The sequence below is a fragment of the Diabrotica undecimpunctata genome, chromosome 8 (genome assembly GCF_040954645.1).
Source record: "Diabrotica undecimpunctata isolate CICGRU chromosome 8, icDiaUnde3, whole genome shotgun sequence".
NCBI classification, from domain to species: domain Eukaryota; kingdom Metazoa; phylum Arthropoda; class Insecta; order Coleoptera; family Chrysomelidae; genus Diabrotica; species Diabrotica undecimpunctata.
In genome coordinates this window covers 90,544,570-90,562,695 of record NC_092810.1, presented here as the reverse complement: position 1 = coordinate 90,562,695, position 18,126 = coordinate 90,544,570, and the positions used below count along the sequence as shown (strand labels likewise).

Sequence of the window (18,126 nt, the reverse complement as noted above, 5' to 3'; positions counted from 1 at the left end):
GCCAAGTTCTTTGATTGCGCGTCTTTCTGAAAGACTGATTTTTGACGGTGGGGGTTTGGAAGTACGGAGAATTCTGGCGACATCTTGTCTAGCAACTTCGGCTATGTCGGTAGGAAGATGAGAAATGGCTTCTTCAGTTTGACAAATCATTTTCTCGGTTGGAATTGAAAGAGGAGTGACAGAAAAATTGAAACCTTTTGACAGAGATTTGGTAGCTGAATCTGATATGTGAATATCTGTGAACATCTGTGAAATTGTGAACAACAGTAGAAGGTTAAATATATATATATATATATATATATATATATATATATACATGTGTATATATATATTTATATTTATATATATATATATATATATATATATATATATATATATATATATATATATATATATATATATATATATATATACAGGGTGGTCCTTAAGTAATTGTACAAACAGAAACCGTAGATTCTGCACTTTAAAATATTACGATTTAAGCTAACTTGCTTTAATAAAATATTGTTATTAAGAAAGATACAGGGTGTTAAAGTGGAAATTTAAAATTTTATTTTTCGCTATAACTTTTACGTCTGTAAATATTTTTGGACAAAAATTTACAGTTGGATGCTTTTGAGTAGGATAAATTATAATTGTTTACTTACTTTAATGTAACTAATAGAGCGCCCCACATATGCCACATGTGTGGCATAAATTTGCGCTTAACTTTTTTGCTCTTTAAGTTAGCTCTATTTGTGTTAAAAAATATTAAAGATACATTATTTTTACAAAGAAAAGGTATACTTGTTAGTAACCTGAAAATTCAACCGTTTTCGGGATAAATGCATTTCATAGGTCAGCTGCACAATAATTCTTAGTTTGATATTTGTTCGGTAAAGCACTGAATACCTGTAGATAAGCATAATTCATAGTTTATTCTTATTAAAACAACTCAAAGATGATAATATAACATCAAAAAATGCTTTGTTATAGGTGCTAAATGTCTTATTGGAGAAAAGATATTTCATCTTCTTTAGGTGCCGTATCATTATTCAGACGTAGGCCGTCATCATGTTTACAATTTCCCTTTGCTATCGCTTCTTAAGTTTCTATAATGGCGTTGTATTACTTTTTCTCTATTGTAAAATTCTAAAAACCCAAAATACGTGGTTTATGCAAGATGGTACACCACCACATTCTAGAGAGAAGGCAGTTAGAACATACTTAAATACAACTTTTCTGAACGTTGGATTGGTCGTGGTAGTCATATATCTTGGCAATGTGGTGAGATATTGATATAATTATTTAATTCATAAAAAATCCGAAAAGAATATTTATTGGTCATTACGTAAATTGTTTACCCATTTTTATTAGGACAAATAGAAACTGGAGCACAGGTATTGAATAACACATATGTGTCCTGTTTCATAATACTTTTGCTATAAATCTAACCTGAAAGACTCAGCATTTTTACAAAAACATCATCGTTGTCCTAATAACCGATATTGTTATAAATATAGTAAACACACAGGCAATTTAGTTCAACATAATATTAGTTCGTTAGTAAATCATAATAGTCCATTTGTTCGAGATGTAATTATAGTTACTCGTAAGAAGCTGTAACGTAATCATATAAATAAGTAATGTCATCGGTAGGTTATTCCATGTGTATATAAGTAACCAATGAACGAGATACATCACAGTTTATTACATTATTTAACTTCTGCGACAAATAAGATGTAGCATATATAGCATAATATAGCATAAGATTTGGATATGTATCCAAAATAATATATTCATCCATTATACATTATAGCCACCATGTAGCCCCGAATTTAATCTGCTTGATTTTGGTGTATGGGGCGCATTAAAACACGTGTCTATAAGAATCCCATAAACATTCGCAACCAACTATGGGAAGAAATAAATACTGCAGCAGTTTCTTTAGAACCCATGATGCTATTTAATATGAGACGATCTTTTATGGAATATATTGACAAATGAATTAAAGAAATTGGTGGACATATCGAACACTTACTTTGACAAAAAGTTATATTATTTAGTTTAAATATTTCTTAAGTTGGTTTGTAAACAAAATGTTTTGATTGTGACTTTAATTTAACATAAAACATAAACTATTTGATGTAAAATCCTATTCTTCTGTTATTTTGTCAAATCCTATTATTAATTATCCTGCTGATATATTTATTTTATTTAATATTTTGTTAACTATTAGCTTTAGTTAAAGGTATTTTATACCAAAATTCTAAAGTATTAATGTTTTTGTCTATTTTTTCTTCGTTGCCTGGAGTAATTGCCTTAGATCAGAATTATGCAGCTGATTTTTAAAATGTGATTATCTCGAAAACTTTTGAGTTTTGGAGTTATTAACAAGTATACCTTTTTTTTGTTAAAATAATGTATCTTTAATCTTTTTTATTCCAAATACAGGTAACTTAAAGAGCAAAAAATTTAAGTGCAAATTTATACCACATATGTGGCAGAAGTGGCGCCCTCTATCAGTTACATCAAAGTTTGCATCAAATTATAATTTCCCATATTTAAAAGTACCCAGTTGTAAATTTTTATATATAAATGTTTACAAACATGAAAGTTATAGCAAAAAATAATATTTTAATTTTGCACTTTAACACCCTGTATCTTTCTTAATATCAATATTTTATTAAAGCAATTTGTCTTAAATCGTAATATATTAAAGTGTAGAATCTACTGTTTCTTTTTGTACAATTACTTAAGGACCACCCTATATATATATATATATATATATATATATATATATATATATATATATATATATATATATATATATATATATATATATATATATATATATATATATATATATATATATATATGTATATATATATATATATATACATATATATGTATGTATGTATATATACATATATATGTATAATACATACTTTTTATTCCAAAATCATTTTCAATCATCGTTAAATCAAATGTGCCCAATGAGATCCCCTCTCTCCCATGATAGCTTATATTTACATTGAAGATTTTAAAATAACAGTCCTGTCCTCATCAAATCTCAAACCCACCTGCTGGTTACGGTACGGTGATGACACCTTTGTCATTTTGGCCCCATGGTAAAGGCACATTATACCTTTTTCTCTCCCATCTGAATGGAATTCATCCCAGTATTCAAGTAGCAACAAAGTAGCAACAAAGAACATCAAAACTATTTCATCTTTATATTCCAAAACTAAATATCCTATAGACAAATTTGAAAAAACGAATTTAGTATACAGCATTAGTTGTACTCACTGTGAGGCTGAATATGTTGGTGAGACCGGAATAAATCTTTCAAATCGCATTTTTTCTCACAAAAGTGATTGCAGAATTAAAAAACCATCTTGTGCTTTGGCAGAGCATGTAATCGATAAAGACCATATTATGGATTTTGATAACATTAAAATTTTATATAGTGAATGTAATAAATTCAAAAGGACTTTTTTGGAAATGGTTTGTGTTAGCAAAAGTGATAATAATTTAAACAAAAGATCAGAAATTCAAAATCTAAGCAAAATTTATAATTATATTCTTTCTTTACAATTTATATATAAAACTTGTAAAATGTCACATTTTGATTTAATTTTCCATATATCTGTTACATTTTTTCAGACATCTGTCAATGGTGAATAAATCTTCTTCTTTTTTGTTACAAAACAAAAAAGAATTTTTAAACAAAATTTTATTTTTGGCAATATAATTGTCAAAAATAAAAATTTTAAGTTGGCATTTATGACATTGAGGCTTATTTGTAATTGGTTGTTATTTTATTTATAAATTCAATTGTTTTTGTATTAAAAAAAAATGTTTTCAAAATTATACTAAAAATTTTAGAGAAGCATTTATTAGATTGGGACATTTTTATATTAATTATTTTTAAGATGTATTAGCAGCAATTTTTATTTACTAAACTAATTTTTATTTGGTAAGTTAACAAAAATTGTTTTTTCTTTCTAGTTCAAACTTGTAAGATTTTTTGTCTTTTTTAGCAGCTCTTGATAATAATTGTAAACACAATTGAAAGCTCGAGATATAAAAAAATAGTTAACCAATAGCCCTTTTATTGACTCCAACCCATCCAAAACAGTTATATATTTTTTCCAAACGAGTCACAAGTACTTCTTATATATATATATATATATATATATATATATATATATATATATATATATATATATATATATATATATATATAATATCCAATTTATAGTGTCCTGTGCCTTCCGGCTCCCAGTCTTCATTCTGGTCTGGTCTGTGACATTGCCTTTTGGACTCCATTAAGCCATTTTGTTTTCGGTCACTTCCTCGTTTTTTCGCTCAAGTGGTTTCACTCAACTTTCGCTAATACATAAAGTAATATAAAACCCACAAGAAAACTAAATTCCTGTAGTTGGCTGTATACCATGTATCCCAAAAATTTATTTAAAAATTCCTTTATAAAATATATAATAATAAAAACCCTATCGGGCTACATCACAGAACGTTTTCGGAATAACTATTCCATCATCAGTGCTATAGATATATGGATGGATATGTTTAGAGCCACTAAATACATGGGTAAAAACCCTTTAAACGTTATATGATTAACTTTGAGTTACATTTTTGATAATTAAACATTAGGATGTTTAACTTACAATAAGAATTGATTACATGGCAACGTAAAACTCCACTGAGGTTGCTACTCCTTAGACGAAGTGTCTGTGAGGACTTGTTGATAGCAACTTGTAGATTTCTAATGATGCAAGATGTTATATTTCATTATGATAGCGCGCTTCCTTCTTTAGCTGCATTATCTGGGTGTGCAGAAGAATATACCCCCTAAATTTTATATATGACTGTTTAGTGAAATGTGTTAGAGAAACGAGACACAGATAATTTTTCTCAATCTCTAGTACTGTTTGTAACTCGATCTGATGTTGCTGCAGTCAATTTGCGTTCTTCGTCTTTATTCGGAGGTCCTTAGCCATTTCTGATTTTCGGTGTAGCTCCTTTAGCGCTAAGCTCTAGTCGGGTAACTCTGATATCGATTTGAGTTATTTTGTCATTAATCTTTGTGAGCTTTGCCAATATCATTTTTAATGTAATATCAGTTTCTTTTTCTTGTTGCGATGATGCATGTCTCCTTGCATTCTTTGTTACATAGCTGTAACTTCTATTTTCACTGACCTCTACTGTTTCTAGTTTTTTTGCTTTCAATAACCCTATGGGGTGCTTTTATAATATTGTCTTTGTTTGTTCTCTGGTTTCTCATTGTTTGTAATTTTTTAGCTACATAACATCCGCGGCAGTTTGCAGGATGGTTTCTCCACAATAAACACATTTTGGTTTATCTTCTGGTGGTTTTTGGTAATGTTTAGTAAGGTGTTTACCAATACATTTTACATATCTTTGCTCCTTTTTACAGTATTTCCACGTGTGTCCGTAAGCCTGGCATCATTTACATTGGGGGACTAATCTGGAACTCCTTAATAGCTCGATTTCAACTCTCGTACTAAAGTATGTCTGTTATGCCGTAAATTCTATTTATATCTTCATCATGTCTAAATGTTAGGAAGAACATATCTAGTTGTTTTTTAGTTTTCCATTTGAATTTCTTGTCAGCTTTAATGACTTTAAATTGTCGTTTTTGTGAGTCTTTACAATTTCCTCTGGTGGCCATGTGTGATGTAATTTCTTAACAACAACTCTAACTGGCCTCTCTTGCTTATTTTCTTAAATGTTGTATGAAAGGTTACTCGTATTTAATTTCTCTATTAAAGCTCTTCTTTTCTCTGACATATCATACCTACGGATAGGAGCAACCAATCCTGCCTTCAGTCACATTCTAAGCTTCCGAAGACAAATTTTCGTTTCACCTTTTCCAGACAACTTTGTACTACCTGAATCTTTTATTATCGAGTTGGAACAAACATCATACAGCATATTTATAGCCCAAAACGAAACATGTTTCAAATGAAAATTAACTAGACACCAGGCAGCTAATTGTCCAAATATTTCACCTTCTAACCATTCTCACAGTGATAGTGCAATTCAAACAGAAATGAGACAAAATTTATCAATAAATCATACTCTACAAAATACTCCCACAATCTCAAATACCACTTCCTCCACACTTACTATGTCTTCTCAAATCACATTACAAACAGTAGCAATCCCAAATTTATCAATAACCCAACAGTGCTCACTACAAAATACATCTATACAGTTGACCACTTCTTCAGTTAACACTACAATTGCAACACCTACATCGTCTGAGTCATCCTCTAATACCCAAAAACATAAATCAACCTTACCCGAAACAAATCAACACTTACCTCCAAATAAAAATACACATATGAGTTCTCACGAAAACCAGATAACTTCGAACAAAGCAACCGGAAAAAGAACCCTAGAAGATGCAATAACGCCACCTGCCGAAAAAAACTTTGAAAAACCAAGCTTCATTTAAAGAAAAAAACCAAAACTAATGACAAAAACTTAAGAGATTAGATACCAAATCTCCAAACATTACTAGAACCAGTTAGAGAATATATAGAAAGGGAAAAGCAATTGTTGAAAACCAACAGCACCAAATTAATACGAAAACTTGGCAAACACATAAGTTTTTTTCCCTGCAGTGAAAACTTCATTGTCGGAAGAAGATTCCGACTCATCGGTAAATAATTCCTCTAAAGAATAATTACATTCACTTCTCTGCTTCAATGGAACTTAAATGGGTTTTACACCCATTTTGAAAAACTAAAACATATTATCTCTGAAACACACCCATCTGTCTACAGGAAACAAGTTTCAAAAATTCAAACCATGTATATAACTTTCGTAATTATTCATGTTTTTATAATAACAGATTAAACCAAAACATTGTCAGTGGAGGAGTAGCAATTTACGTGGATGAAAAATTCATGAGCACACAGTTACCAGTGACTTCAAATAATATTGCATTAATAACTATTGCAATAAATATATCTCAAAAGATTTATATATGTAATATGTATATCCCACCAAATCAAACTATATCCCAAGAAGATTTAACAGCTATTTTGGACAAATTCCTTCACCTAGAATTATCGTTGGCAATCTTAACTGTCACAATCCGATGTGGGGTTCCATAAAACTCAACCCGAAAGGGCGAATTATAGAAGATATTATAACATCCCAAAATCTGAATCTACTTAACGACGAAAGGCCAACCAGATTCAATATACATAATGGTACATCATCTGCAATTGATATTTCTCTGTGTTACCTAGTTCTGTCCACTACGTTAACATGGGACGTTATATCCTACTTATATGGTAGTGACCACTACCCCATTATAATTTCTTTAACGCATCAGAAAACCACAAATATCGAATCGCCTATCTCAGAGTGAAATATTAAAAATGCTGATTAGACTAATTTTACCAAACAGATCGAACAGGACATTAACCAAACCAACTTTACGTCATCAAACGACATTGACAAGTTTTTAAGTACATTTTTACAAACCATCACAGCAGCCGCAGAGACGTATGTAAGAAAAACAAAAATTAAAAAAAAACATAAACCTCTTCCGTGGTGGACACCTGAATGCAGCCAAGCTACAAGAGCGTATAAGAAATCTTTCAATGGATTAAAGCATCATAAAACAGACGAAAACATAACGGACTACAAAAAACGAAGAGCCGAGGCAAGATACATTCTAAAAAAGAATAGAAAAGAATCCTGGAGAAAATTCATCTCATCTCTAAATACCTCTTTAAGCATAAGTACAGTTTGGAGAAACTTAAGGAAAATCTCTGGCAAAAGCCCGGAAACGTAACACGTTTGCGACTAGGATACAGTAATTTTACACATAAACACCTCTTTACGCGAACTGTACCGCCAATGTGTGAAAATTGTCAAGTAACACTCTCCGTGAAGCATATACTAATTCAGTGCAAAACATATGAAGCAGCAAGAAAGAAGCACACTATCCCAAATAATATAAAGGAAGCCCTAGGAAAAAACATGAACATTAAAAACACAATAAGTTATACTAAAGACTCAGGACTGTATCAATTATTGTAATTTTTTCTAACTTTACCTGTATTATATTTTTTAGGTCGCTAATAACTCTGGTGGTTACAGCGTAAATAAATAAATAAAAAAAAAAGTGACAGATGTAAGGTAAACCTGTTACCTTTGGCTTTTCTATTCTTATCCAAGGTTAGTAAATAGGCGTATATTTCACCTAAATGTTTAATATCTGATTTTTTGTTGATACAATTATCACACTCTACTATAAAATCCATCTGTAGAAAAATTCTCTTATTATAGTTACTTTCAACACCTAAAATTTTAAAGGAACTATAATCCATAGTGTGATTATTATCATGTACATGTGTGGCATGAGTGTATCCTTCTGGATTATAATCTACAGTCACTTTTGTGGGAGGTAATCCGATCTTTTATGCATCTTGAACTCTGTCCTATATATTCTTTATTACAATCATTACAAGGGATACTGTAGATTATATTTATTGTTAATTCTTTAGGATGTCTATCCTTCAATTTTGAGAACACTTGTTAGAACTGTTTATTTACAGTTTTAACTGTAAAGTTTTTAAAACTGTAACATTTTCAAATATTCTGGTTAAAGCTTGAGTCATTTCTTTAATATACGGTAATGAAGCAAATTTTGGCTGTCCTTGGGATGTAGTGTGTTGATTTTTATTGTTGTCTTTTTGTATTGTTTGACGACGTTTCGGCAAGGTCACACTTGTCATTGTCAAGTCAGATTAGTTCTGCTTCTTCCCGATGTTCGAGGAGAACTGATTTCTAGGTCGCGGTCCGCTCTATTTAAATAACTTTTATCGCTTTTTGTGATTGGTCCTGTGTGAAGAGTGGGCGAGGTCTTATTAGCTCTTTTAATTTCTACGTTTTTCTCTAGAACTGGTTTCCACCTATTCGGGAGCCTTTGGGCATCATTTCTGGTAGTTAAATTTTTTTGGACCTTTTTCGATCTCTATTGCTTCTATAATAACACTTTTGGTCCTATTTTCGATGTTGGCTAGCATCGCCGTTCCATCCAAGTTTATTTTATTTCCTGTTTTATGACATGTTGTGGTTAGGGATGACGTCTTCTCTTTTATTTCAATGGTATTTCTATGTTTTTCTCGTCTAACTTTTATTTTCTGATTTGACTGTCTAATGTACGATTTATCGCAGTCTTCAGACGGGATCCTATATGCTCCTTGATTTTCCAATGCAACTTTTGTTTTTGCTGATGGTAATATTGTTGCGATTTTCCTGTCGGTGTTAAATATAGTCTCTATTTTGTTTTTTTTTTTTTTTTGAATATTGCTAATTTCATTTGTCGTACCCTTTATATACGGCAGGATAGTTTTTTCCGTTGGTTTTTCTTCCTTTTATGGAATCTTTACTTTTGTTTTGAGATTTCTGAGTCTTTTCAATCGTAGGCGTGGAGAAGCCATTTTTTCTTAAAGCTGTTTTGACTTTGAAAATTTCCTCGTTCTTATGGTCCTCATATGTTAGTTTTTCAGATCTTGTGATTAAGGTTTTTAGTACCGAATTTAACTGTGCAGGATGATGGTGTGAATCTACGTGTAAATATATGTCAGTATGGTTTGGTTGTCGGTATACTGTATATCCTATGCTTCCGTCTTCTTTCTTTATAAAAAACACATCTAAGATTGTGAGTTGTTGGATATTCTCCAGTTGCATGGTAAACTGTATTTTTGGGTAGATATTGTTGATGTGTTGCAGGAATCTATTAAGTTTTTCTTTCCTATGTATACAGATAATAAATGTGTCATCAACATATCTAAGCCACAGTTTGAGTTTATGATCTGCTGTTTGTATTACTTTTGATATAATATTTTGATGAAAGGTGGGCTATTAAGGGTGACAGTGATAAACCCATCGGTGCTCCTTCAAATTGCTTGTACCTCTGGTCCTTGTAGATGAAATAGGTGTTGTTTAAGCAATCCCTCGTCAAATTTAGTGATCCTGTGGCATTGGATATTTTCTATAGTGTATTTTTATGTATGAGAGAGTAATAAAACAATAAATTATGTATGCAAATCCCTAAACTGTTGATACGGGTGACTCAATGAAAAACAGATATTTGTCAACAAGTTTACAGAAGTATATAGGAAAACAATTTTAAATTGAGTATGACCACCAGGTATAAAGGTTGGAGCAGAATAGAATACAATAGTTGTGAGGGTTACTAATCCCTAAATAAGGTTGCCAGTGTCGGAGTGATGGAGGTTAACAGGTACTAATGAATTTGCAAGAAATGTAAGATGTTTATTTTATTGGTTATATATAACCAATAAAAGTTTAATAAGTACCTACCTATTTGCAAAATAAAGTTTAATTCTTTAGATAAAATAAAACGTTTTATTTTATCTATTTGCAAAATAAAGTTTAATTCTTTGCCTATTTGCAAAATAAAGTTTAATTCTTTAGATAAAATAAAACGTTTTATTTTATCTGAAATGAGTGCATTCCACGAAGTAAGGGTTTCAACAATCAAACATTTAATTCTTTAATTCCAGGAATCTACGACAGTAATTGACTAGATAATTACCTTCTAAACTTATTCCACAGAAAATGTGATAGTGGGTTTTTCCATTTTGTATATAGGAAGGTCCAAGTGGCGTATTCAAAATTCTTAACAGTTCACTAAAAGTAGGTACTTCAGTTGCATGGTGCAGTTTATTGTGTATACTAGTGTTATGGAAAATTTGGAAGTGCCGTGTAAACGCCGAAAAATTGGTCCTCTAACAGTTAATGAAAAAACATTAATATTTAATTGTTTTAAATCATTTACAGACAAACGTTTATGTGAAAGTGTTGATGAGACCGTTGAGTTAGTTAGCAGTACACTTGGTGTTGGGAAATCTACGATTTACAGAGTTATTAAAGAGAACCATAAAGGAATGAGAAACCAAAAAAGAAAAATATTTTATCTTGATGAAACATGGATCAACGAGGGTCATACACCAAATAAATTTTGGCAGGATGAAACTGTTACAAGTCAAAGGCACGCTTTTGTAAATAACTTATCTACTGGTTTAAACCCACCATCAGGAAAGGGACGCAGGCTGATAATAGTACACATTGGCAGTTCAGACGGTTTTGTTGAAGGTGGTTTATTAACTTTTAAATTAACTCGTACCGGTGACTACCATGAAGACATTAACGCTGATGTCTTTCAAGAATGGTTCGAACAAATGATAGATCTTCTTCCTAAGAACTGTGTAATAGTAATGGATAATGCAAGTTATCACTCCAGACTTATAGAAGGACTGCCCACAACCAAGTGGTTAAAAAAAGACTTGCAGAATTGGCTGAGTTCAAAAAATATTACGTACCATCCCGGATCTATAAGAAAGGAACTTTATTCGTTGTGTGCCCTTCATAAAGAAAAATTTAAAAAATACGAAATTGATGAAATTGCCAAAAATCGTGGAATGACAGTACTTAGATCCCCACCATATCATTGTGAATTAAACCCGATTGAACTGGTATGGGCACAGATAAAGAGTGAAGTTTCAAGAAAAAATACCACTTTTAAAATTCATGATGTTAAACAGTTGTTTTTGGAGGCCGTAAATAATGTAAAACCTGAAAACTGGGAAAAGGCAGTAAATCACACTATTAAAGAAGAGGAAAAAATGTGGAAGCTGGACAATATTACTGATAAAATGATCGAGCCAGTTATTATAAATCTTGGTTCTGAAAGTTCATCTTCTGAATCTGATTTGGATTTGTAACAAGTAGCTGTAAGTTTTATATTAATATTTGTATTCATCTATTTAACATACCTTAGACGGTTTTAAAAACTCTTTTTCTCTTTTGTTATTTTTAAAAATTAAAAAAAAATGTGAATTTTTTAAAACCCTTTTTAATGTAGGCCAGTCAGTTCTAATATAGTGAGTGATAAAAGAGGTCACTTTTGTTTACATACACATAACACTTTATAACACTGAAATAATTCATTTATTTTTTACAATTATTCAAAGTAATTTTTCAATTAATCTTGAGCACGCCCATGGAGTGGTCGGAGCTACCAGTTATAATTATGCTAATTACTCTCTCGTTCATAAAAATAAACTATAGGTGTAATTTCTAACGATTCTTCTACTGGAACATTCTTGAATAATGAGACTACATCAAAGCTCACTAACAAGTGTCCAATGACGTTCTTTATGCAATTAATAAAGTAACTTGCGTTCTTGACGTAAGAGTTGGCTTCCTCAGCGTAGGGTTTTAGCTAGTCAGCCAGAAATTTTGCTAGTGGTTATAACGGTGATCCAATAGAGTTGACTATTGATCGTAATGCTAGCCCTGCAGTGGTTAAGTTTTAGGAGACATTCGTTGGACTTTCCGAGATTGAATTTGTATCAGCCCGAGTGTCTGATCAAGCTGGGATGCTGAAATTAGTCATATTACTCTATTCATATCAATTCGAGCACGAAAAGTTTAACGAATTTGTCCACCTAGGCCATATATTTGGCAATTCAAATCAATAAAGCGATTGCAGCTTTTGCTAAAAGATTTAATCATTTACATATATATATATATATATATATATATATATATATATATATATATATATATATATATATATATATATATATGTATATATATATACATAAATATATATAAGAAAAAAGAAGTACTTGTGACTCGTTTGGAAAAAATATATAACTGTTTTGGATGGGTTGTAACTAAGGTTATAACCCATCCAAAACAGTTATATATTTTTTCCAAACGAGTCACAAGTACTTCTTTTTTCTTATTCTTGTAGAAAAATATGGGTATTACAACCCATCCAAAACAGTTATATATATATATATATATATATATATATATATATATATATATATATATATATATATATATATATATATATATATATATATATATATATGTACCTACATACTCATTTTCTAACTTATAGTTCGTCCCAAACCCTTCTTTCAGTGCGTCATAGTTGATCGAATTCTCTCTAACACATTAAGCTAGAAGTGACGGAAAAAAACGTGAGTCTGTGATTATTATACATAGAACTTAGAAAATTATTTATCGTAAAGCTAATTTTACTTACGGATGTATAATTGGTTGGTGTTTAGAATACGCTAAATAGATATCCAATCAATGATGCGCATAAATATAATTTGACGCAGATTGTCTCGATTGTGACAGTACTTTCACAATGTCAACTGATAATTGTCATTCCAGATTAGTATTATCAGACATTTTACAGTGAAAATTTAATTTTGTTTTTATTGTCATAAAAATATTTTAAATATGCCGAGATATATCGAGAAAGAACAAAGACTAATATTAAAATTATAAAATTATTTTCAATTAGAAAAAGACAGATTACGATCCTGCAACTGTCAAATTTAACTAAAATGTCATGCAATAATTCTCGACATTCTTAAAATCCTATATGACGTCAAAATTAGTGACGCACTGAAAGAAGGGTTTGGGACAGACTGTACATAAAATGCTTACCAGTTAATCTCCAATTAAAATTTCTTTGGCAAATACCATTAATATTAGACTTCTTTGTGCCATGAAACAACCTTTTTTCTTCATATTTTATTCCCCTTTTATCATATTCCAGCTTTTTTAAATCATATTGCAGTAATAAGTATAGATTATGTATCTTCTCGATGCTATGTATTCTATTTATATTGTTACCGACGAACTCTTCTGTAATTCTCTTAAATTCATTTGAATGTTCATTCACAGTCTCTAATTTATAAACATTTTCATAATCAAACTTTTTAAAATCATATTGCAGCAATAAATATGGATTATACACCTTCTCAATGCTTTGTATTATATTTATATTGTTGCCGAAGGACACCTGTTTGATTCTATTAAATTCGTTTGAATGTTCATTTACAGTCTCTAATTTGTAAACATTTTCATAGTCAAACTCTTTGAAATATGCATTTTTGATGTTACTACCAACTTTTACAGTTGGGACGTAAGTTGTTATATTGTCATTTTTTGTTGTATTGAGTTGGTTCGCCAAATTTATATTTAATTGGTTTGAATGTTCATTTAGAGCCTCTAATTTGTAAACATTTTCATGGTCAAACTGTTTAAAAAATGCATTTTTGATGTTACTACCAACGTTTACAGTTGGAACGTAAGATGTTATATTGTCATTTTGTGTTGTATTAAGTTCGTTCGCCAAATTTATATTTAATTCTTTTTTTACAGTGAATGTAAAATTATTTTTTGAATTACCAACATTTTCTTCGAAATGAATGAAATCATGCCTATTACAAATATCACATGGTAATTTCACTGTCTCTGGAAAAAGTTTTTCGAACAAAGTTTTAGAGAAACAGCCACACAGATTCCTTTGGATCTTCTTTGCCTACAAAATAAGACATTTTTTATTAAATATAGTTTACAGAAGTATTTAAATTCTAGAAAACAAAAGAAAAATAAGATATGCAAGAAAGTTAGATTTATCTAAATATTTGGTTATCCAAATCAAGTATTGCCTATATTCATTTGATCAATCTATGCTTAGTAAACATTAAATTATATTGACGTTAAAATTTTCTACATTAAAGATTTAAGACCAGTAATACAAATTGAAACTCCTAATACAAAAACTAAAAAACCAAGAGCGTTTACAATCAAGGGAGATTTTTTCAACATACACTAAGCTTGTAAAAACAAAGATGGAAATTAATATATCCAAAGAAACTGCCACACTTATGCATTTAAAAAATCCAGAAGAATACACAGTCCAATGTTTCTGTTGTACCTCAGAAACTGAGGAGGTAATTTTTATAACCTAACATGTGTAGCTTAGCTATTTTTTCAAGACAGCAAAAAAATCGATTTATCTATATTCTTCTTATTCTTCTTTCTCTTTATAAGCAATTCTGCTTGTTCATTGGTGGATTAATACCTCTATGGAAGGTTGTCACTCCATCTTTTGCGCGGTGGTCCAATACTTCTTCTGCCGATTGGTGACTTATCTTTTGCTATTTTGACGACACGGGTCTCCTCCATTCTGCTTATGTGCTTATTCCATTCTTAATTTCTATTTTGTGTCCATTCATTTATACACTGTACGTTAGATTTCTAATATCTTCACTTCTCTTTCGTTCTCTCAGCGTATTTCGTGTAATTCTTCTCAGTACTCTCATCTCTGCCGTTTCCAGTAGCCTTTGCGTTGTGGCTGTGTCGGGTCTTGTTTCTGAGGTATATGTCATTATTGGTCTTACACTGGCTTTATAAATTCTTGATTTCATCTCAGTGTTAATGTGTTTATTTCGCCATATAGTGATATTAAGGCATCCTGCAAGTCTATTTGCTTTTTGTACTTGATTTCTCACTTCTTTGTCCAGGTCTCCATAGCTAGACAGTGTAATTCACAGGTATTTTATTTCCACTACTTGTTCAATACTGACGCCATCAATTTCTATTTTATATCTGGTTGGTTCTTTGCTGACTACTATTGTTTAAGTTTTCTGAGATGAGATTGTCATATTAAATTCTTTTGCTCTTATGTTAAATCTGTGGACCAGTCTTTGCAGACTATGTTCGTCTTGGGCTATCAATATTGCGTCGTCTGCGTAACAGAGTATTTTGATTTCTTTGTTTCCCAGTCTTTATCCTCTTTCTTTGTTAACGCTTTTGATGATTTTATCCATGATCAAATTGAAGAGCATAGGGCTCAATGTATCCCCTTGTGTTATTCCGCTGCCTATTTCTATAGGTTCTGTAACTTGTCCATCTATTTTGACGTCCATTTTGTTGTTTTGGTAGATGTTTTCAATAGTTTTAATAATATTTAGGGGAGCTTCTCTATTATACAGAAGATAGATTACATTTTTGGGTCTTACTCTGTCAAACGCTTTCTTTAGGTCAATCAGACACAGAAATGCTGGTCTATTATACTCTAGTGATTTCTCAGTAATTTGCTTTATAACAAATATTGCATCTGTACACGATCTTCCACTACGAAAACCCTGTTGCTCATCTGCTAAATTTATTAGCACTTGTAAAACTTTAGTTGTAAGTTTTAGCGTAGTATTTAACAAGTTTATACCTCTGTAGTTTTCTGGCTGTTTTATATCTCCTTTTTGGAATAGTAGAATTAGTTCGCTCATTCTCCATTCTTCCGGTATTTTATAATTTTATTAATTAATGTTAATTGTTCTGTCCTTGCTCCTCCACAATATTTCTGTAACTCGTTTGGTATTCCGTCTTTACCTGCTGCTTTTAGTTGTACATGCTTTTATTTAGGACATTCTTTAGTTGTGTCGTTTTGTGTGGATACTAATTTTATTTACATAAGTGGTCCTCATACAAGTATGAGGCGTATAGAAGCCTTTGAGATGTGAGTTTTTCGAAGGATGCTGAAGATCTCTTGGACAGAGCACGTGACCAACAACGAGGTGCTAAGAAGAATGGGTACTGAGAGAGAACTCCTAAATATTGTAAAAAACAGAAAAACGAGTTATCTAGGACATATTTACAGAGGAGAAAAATACAACTTCCTACGACTTTTAATGGAAGGGAAAGTGGAAGGAAGAAGAGGTCCAGGAAGAAGAAAATGCTCCTGGTTGAAGAATGTAGGCACCTACAGGTGGAATGGAGAAGGCACCTTAACCTTCGGAGTACCAAGACTGGGTCAAGCGTGACCCGAAATTCACTTATTTCTTAATATTTCCTGAAATAATTTTTTTACAAATCCTATTGATCGTAAGTGCTCCTTATCTGTTTCAATCTATTTTTTCGTGTATCATTCGTGAACATGCAAATTACAGTTTTTCCTCTACGTAAAATCTATGATGCCGGGTCAGTCCTGACCCGTTCTTGGGATTTCGAAGGATTTTTCAATATGTTTGTAGGTACACGTAAAACGCAGCCGTCTCTGTTTACCAGTGAACGTATTCAAGGCCAAATGAGTATGTTTGTAGAAATATTAGTCGATAGAAGTTAACCTTGGGAGTAAATGTAGTGTCTAATAGGCATATTCTACAAGAAAGTCCGAGACGAGAGGTCCAACTTTGGTGTAAAGCGGTATTTCACGTTTGTTTATAAATTTAAATCAAGCATCGATCTTGAAGTGTGCAGTATTATATCAAAATGTGGAAAAATAATAAACCTTTGGGTGAAGCTGAGTTGTATGCCTTACTCCTATCAGATAGTAAAGAAGATGGCCTTTCAGAGCTTGATGAAAGCAATAGTGAAGCGAGTGATAATGACGGTTGTGAGCCAGAAGCACATGAAGGTAATTTATCAATTACTGAACTCGAGAACGAGGAAGTTTTAGCGACAACTTCTGAAAATATAGATAGTGAAAGATCTAACGTATCTGATGTTTTGTGCGAAGGACGAACATGGCGTTATTTAGCTCCAAAAAAGGGTAAGACATTGGCATGTAATTTATTACAGAAAAACGTAGGTCTAACTAAGAAAAGTCAAAATATTGAGACATGCATGGATGCCTTTAATTTATTTTTTTCTGATAGTATTATGTCAATGATTCTCGAGTATACCAATAAGAGAGCTATTGAGTTCATAGCTGCGTATAACAGTAAGAACGAGGAAAACATGAAGGATTGGATTGAAGTTGATCTAGTCGAACTGCGTGCTTTCTTTGGTATACTTATATTATGTGGAAGGTTCAGAGAGTCCCATGAGAAAGTGCAGAATTTATGGTCCAATACAAATAATGCATTTACGCGTCCTATTTATAAAGCATCTCTAAGCCGGAATAGATTTTTAAGTATTTTGAAGTATATTCGCGTTGATAATTTGGATACGAGAGCAGAAAGAAGAGAACGAGATAAATTAGCTCCTATTCGAGAAATCGCTGATCTATTTGCCCAAAATTGTAGGGAATCATATGAACCATCTGCTTTTGGTACTATCGACGAGCAGCTTATTGATTTTAGGGGACGTTGTCCATTTCGGATTTATATACCAAGTAAACCGAAGAAATATGGTATAAAGGCTTGGACCCTATGTGACGCTGAAAATTTTTATTGCTGTAACTTTGAGATATATACTGGAAAGATTGGTGATCAATGTGAACGTAACTAAGGC

The 18,126-nt window shown here is 31.4% G+C and overlaps 1 protein-coding gene across 3 annotated transcripts in view; it reads right to left on the bottom strand.

Annotated features, from left to right (window-relative positions):
- Positions 1-18,126, bottom strand: part of LOC140448481 (uncharacterized) — a 92,301-nt gene that overhangs the window by 3,130 nt on the left and 71,045 nt on the right. For all 3 annotated transcript variants that reach the window (XM_072541565.1, XM_072541567.1, XM_072541566.1), the window contains exon 3: positions 13,549-14,428. In XM_072541565.1, coding sequence (XP_072397666.1) covers positions 13,549-14,428 — 880 coding nt within the window. The remainder of the gene's footprint in view (positions 1-13,548; positions 14,429-18,126) is intronic.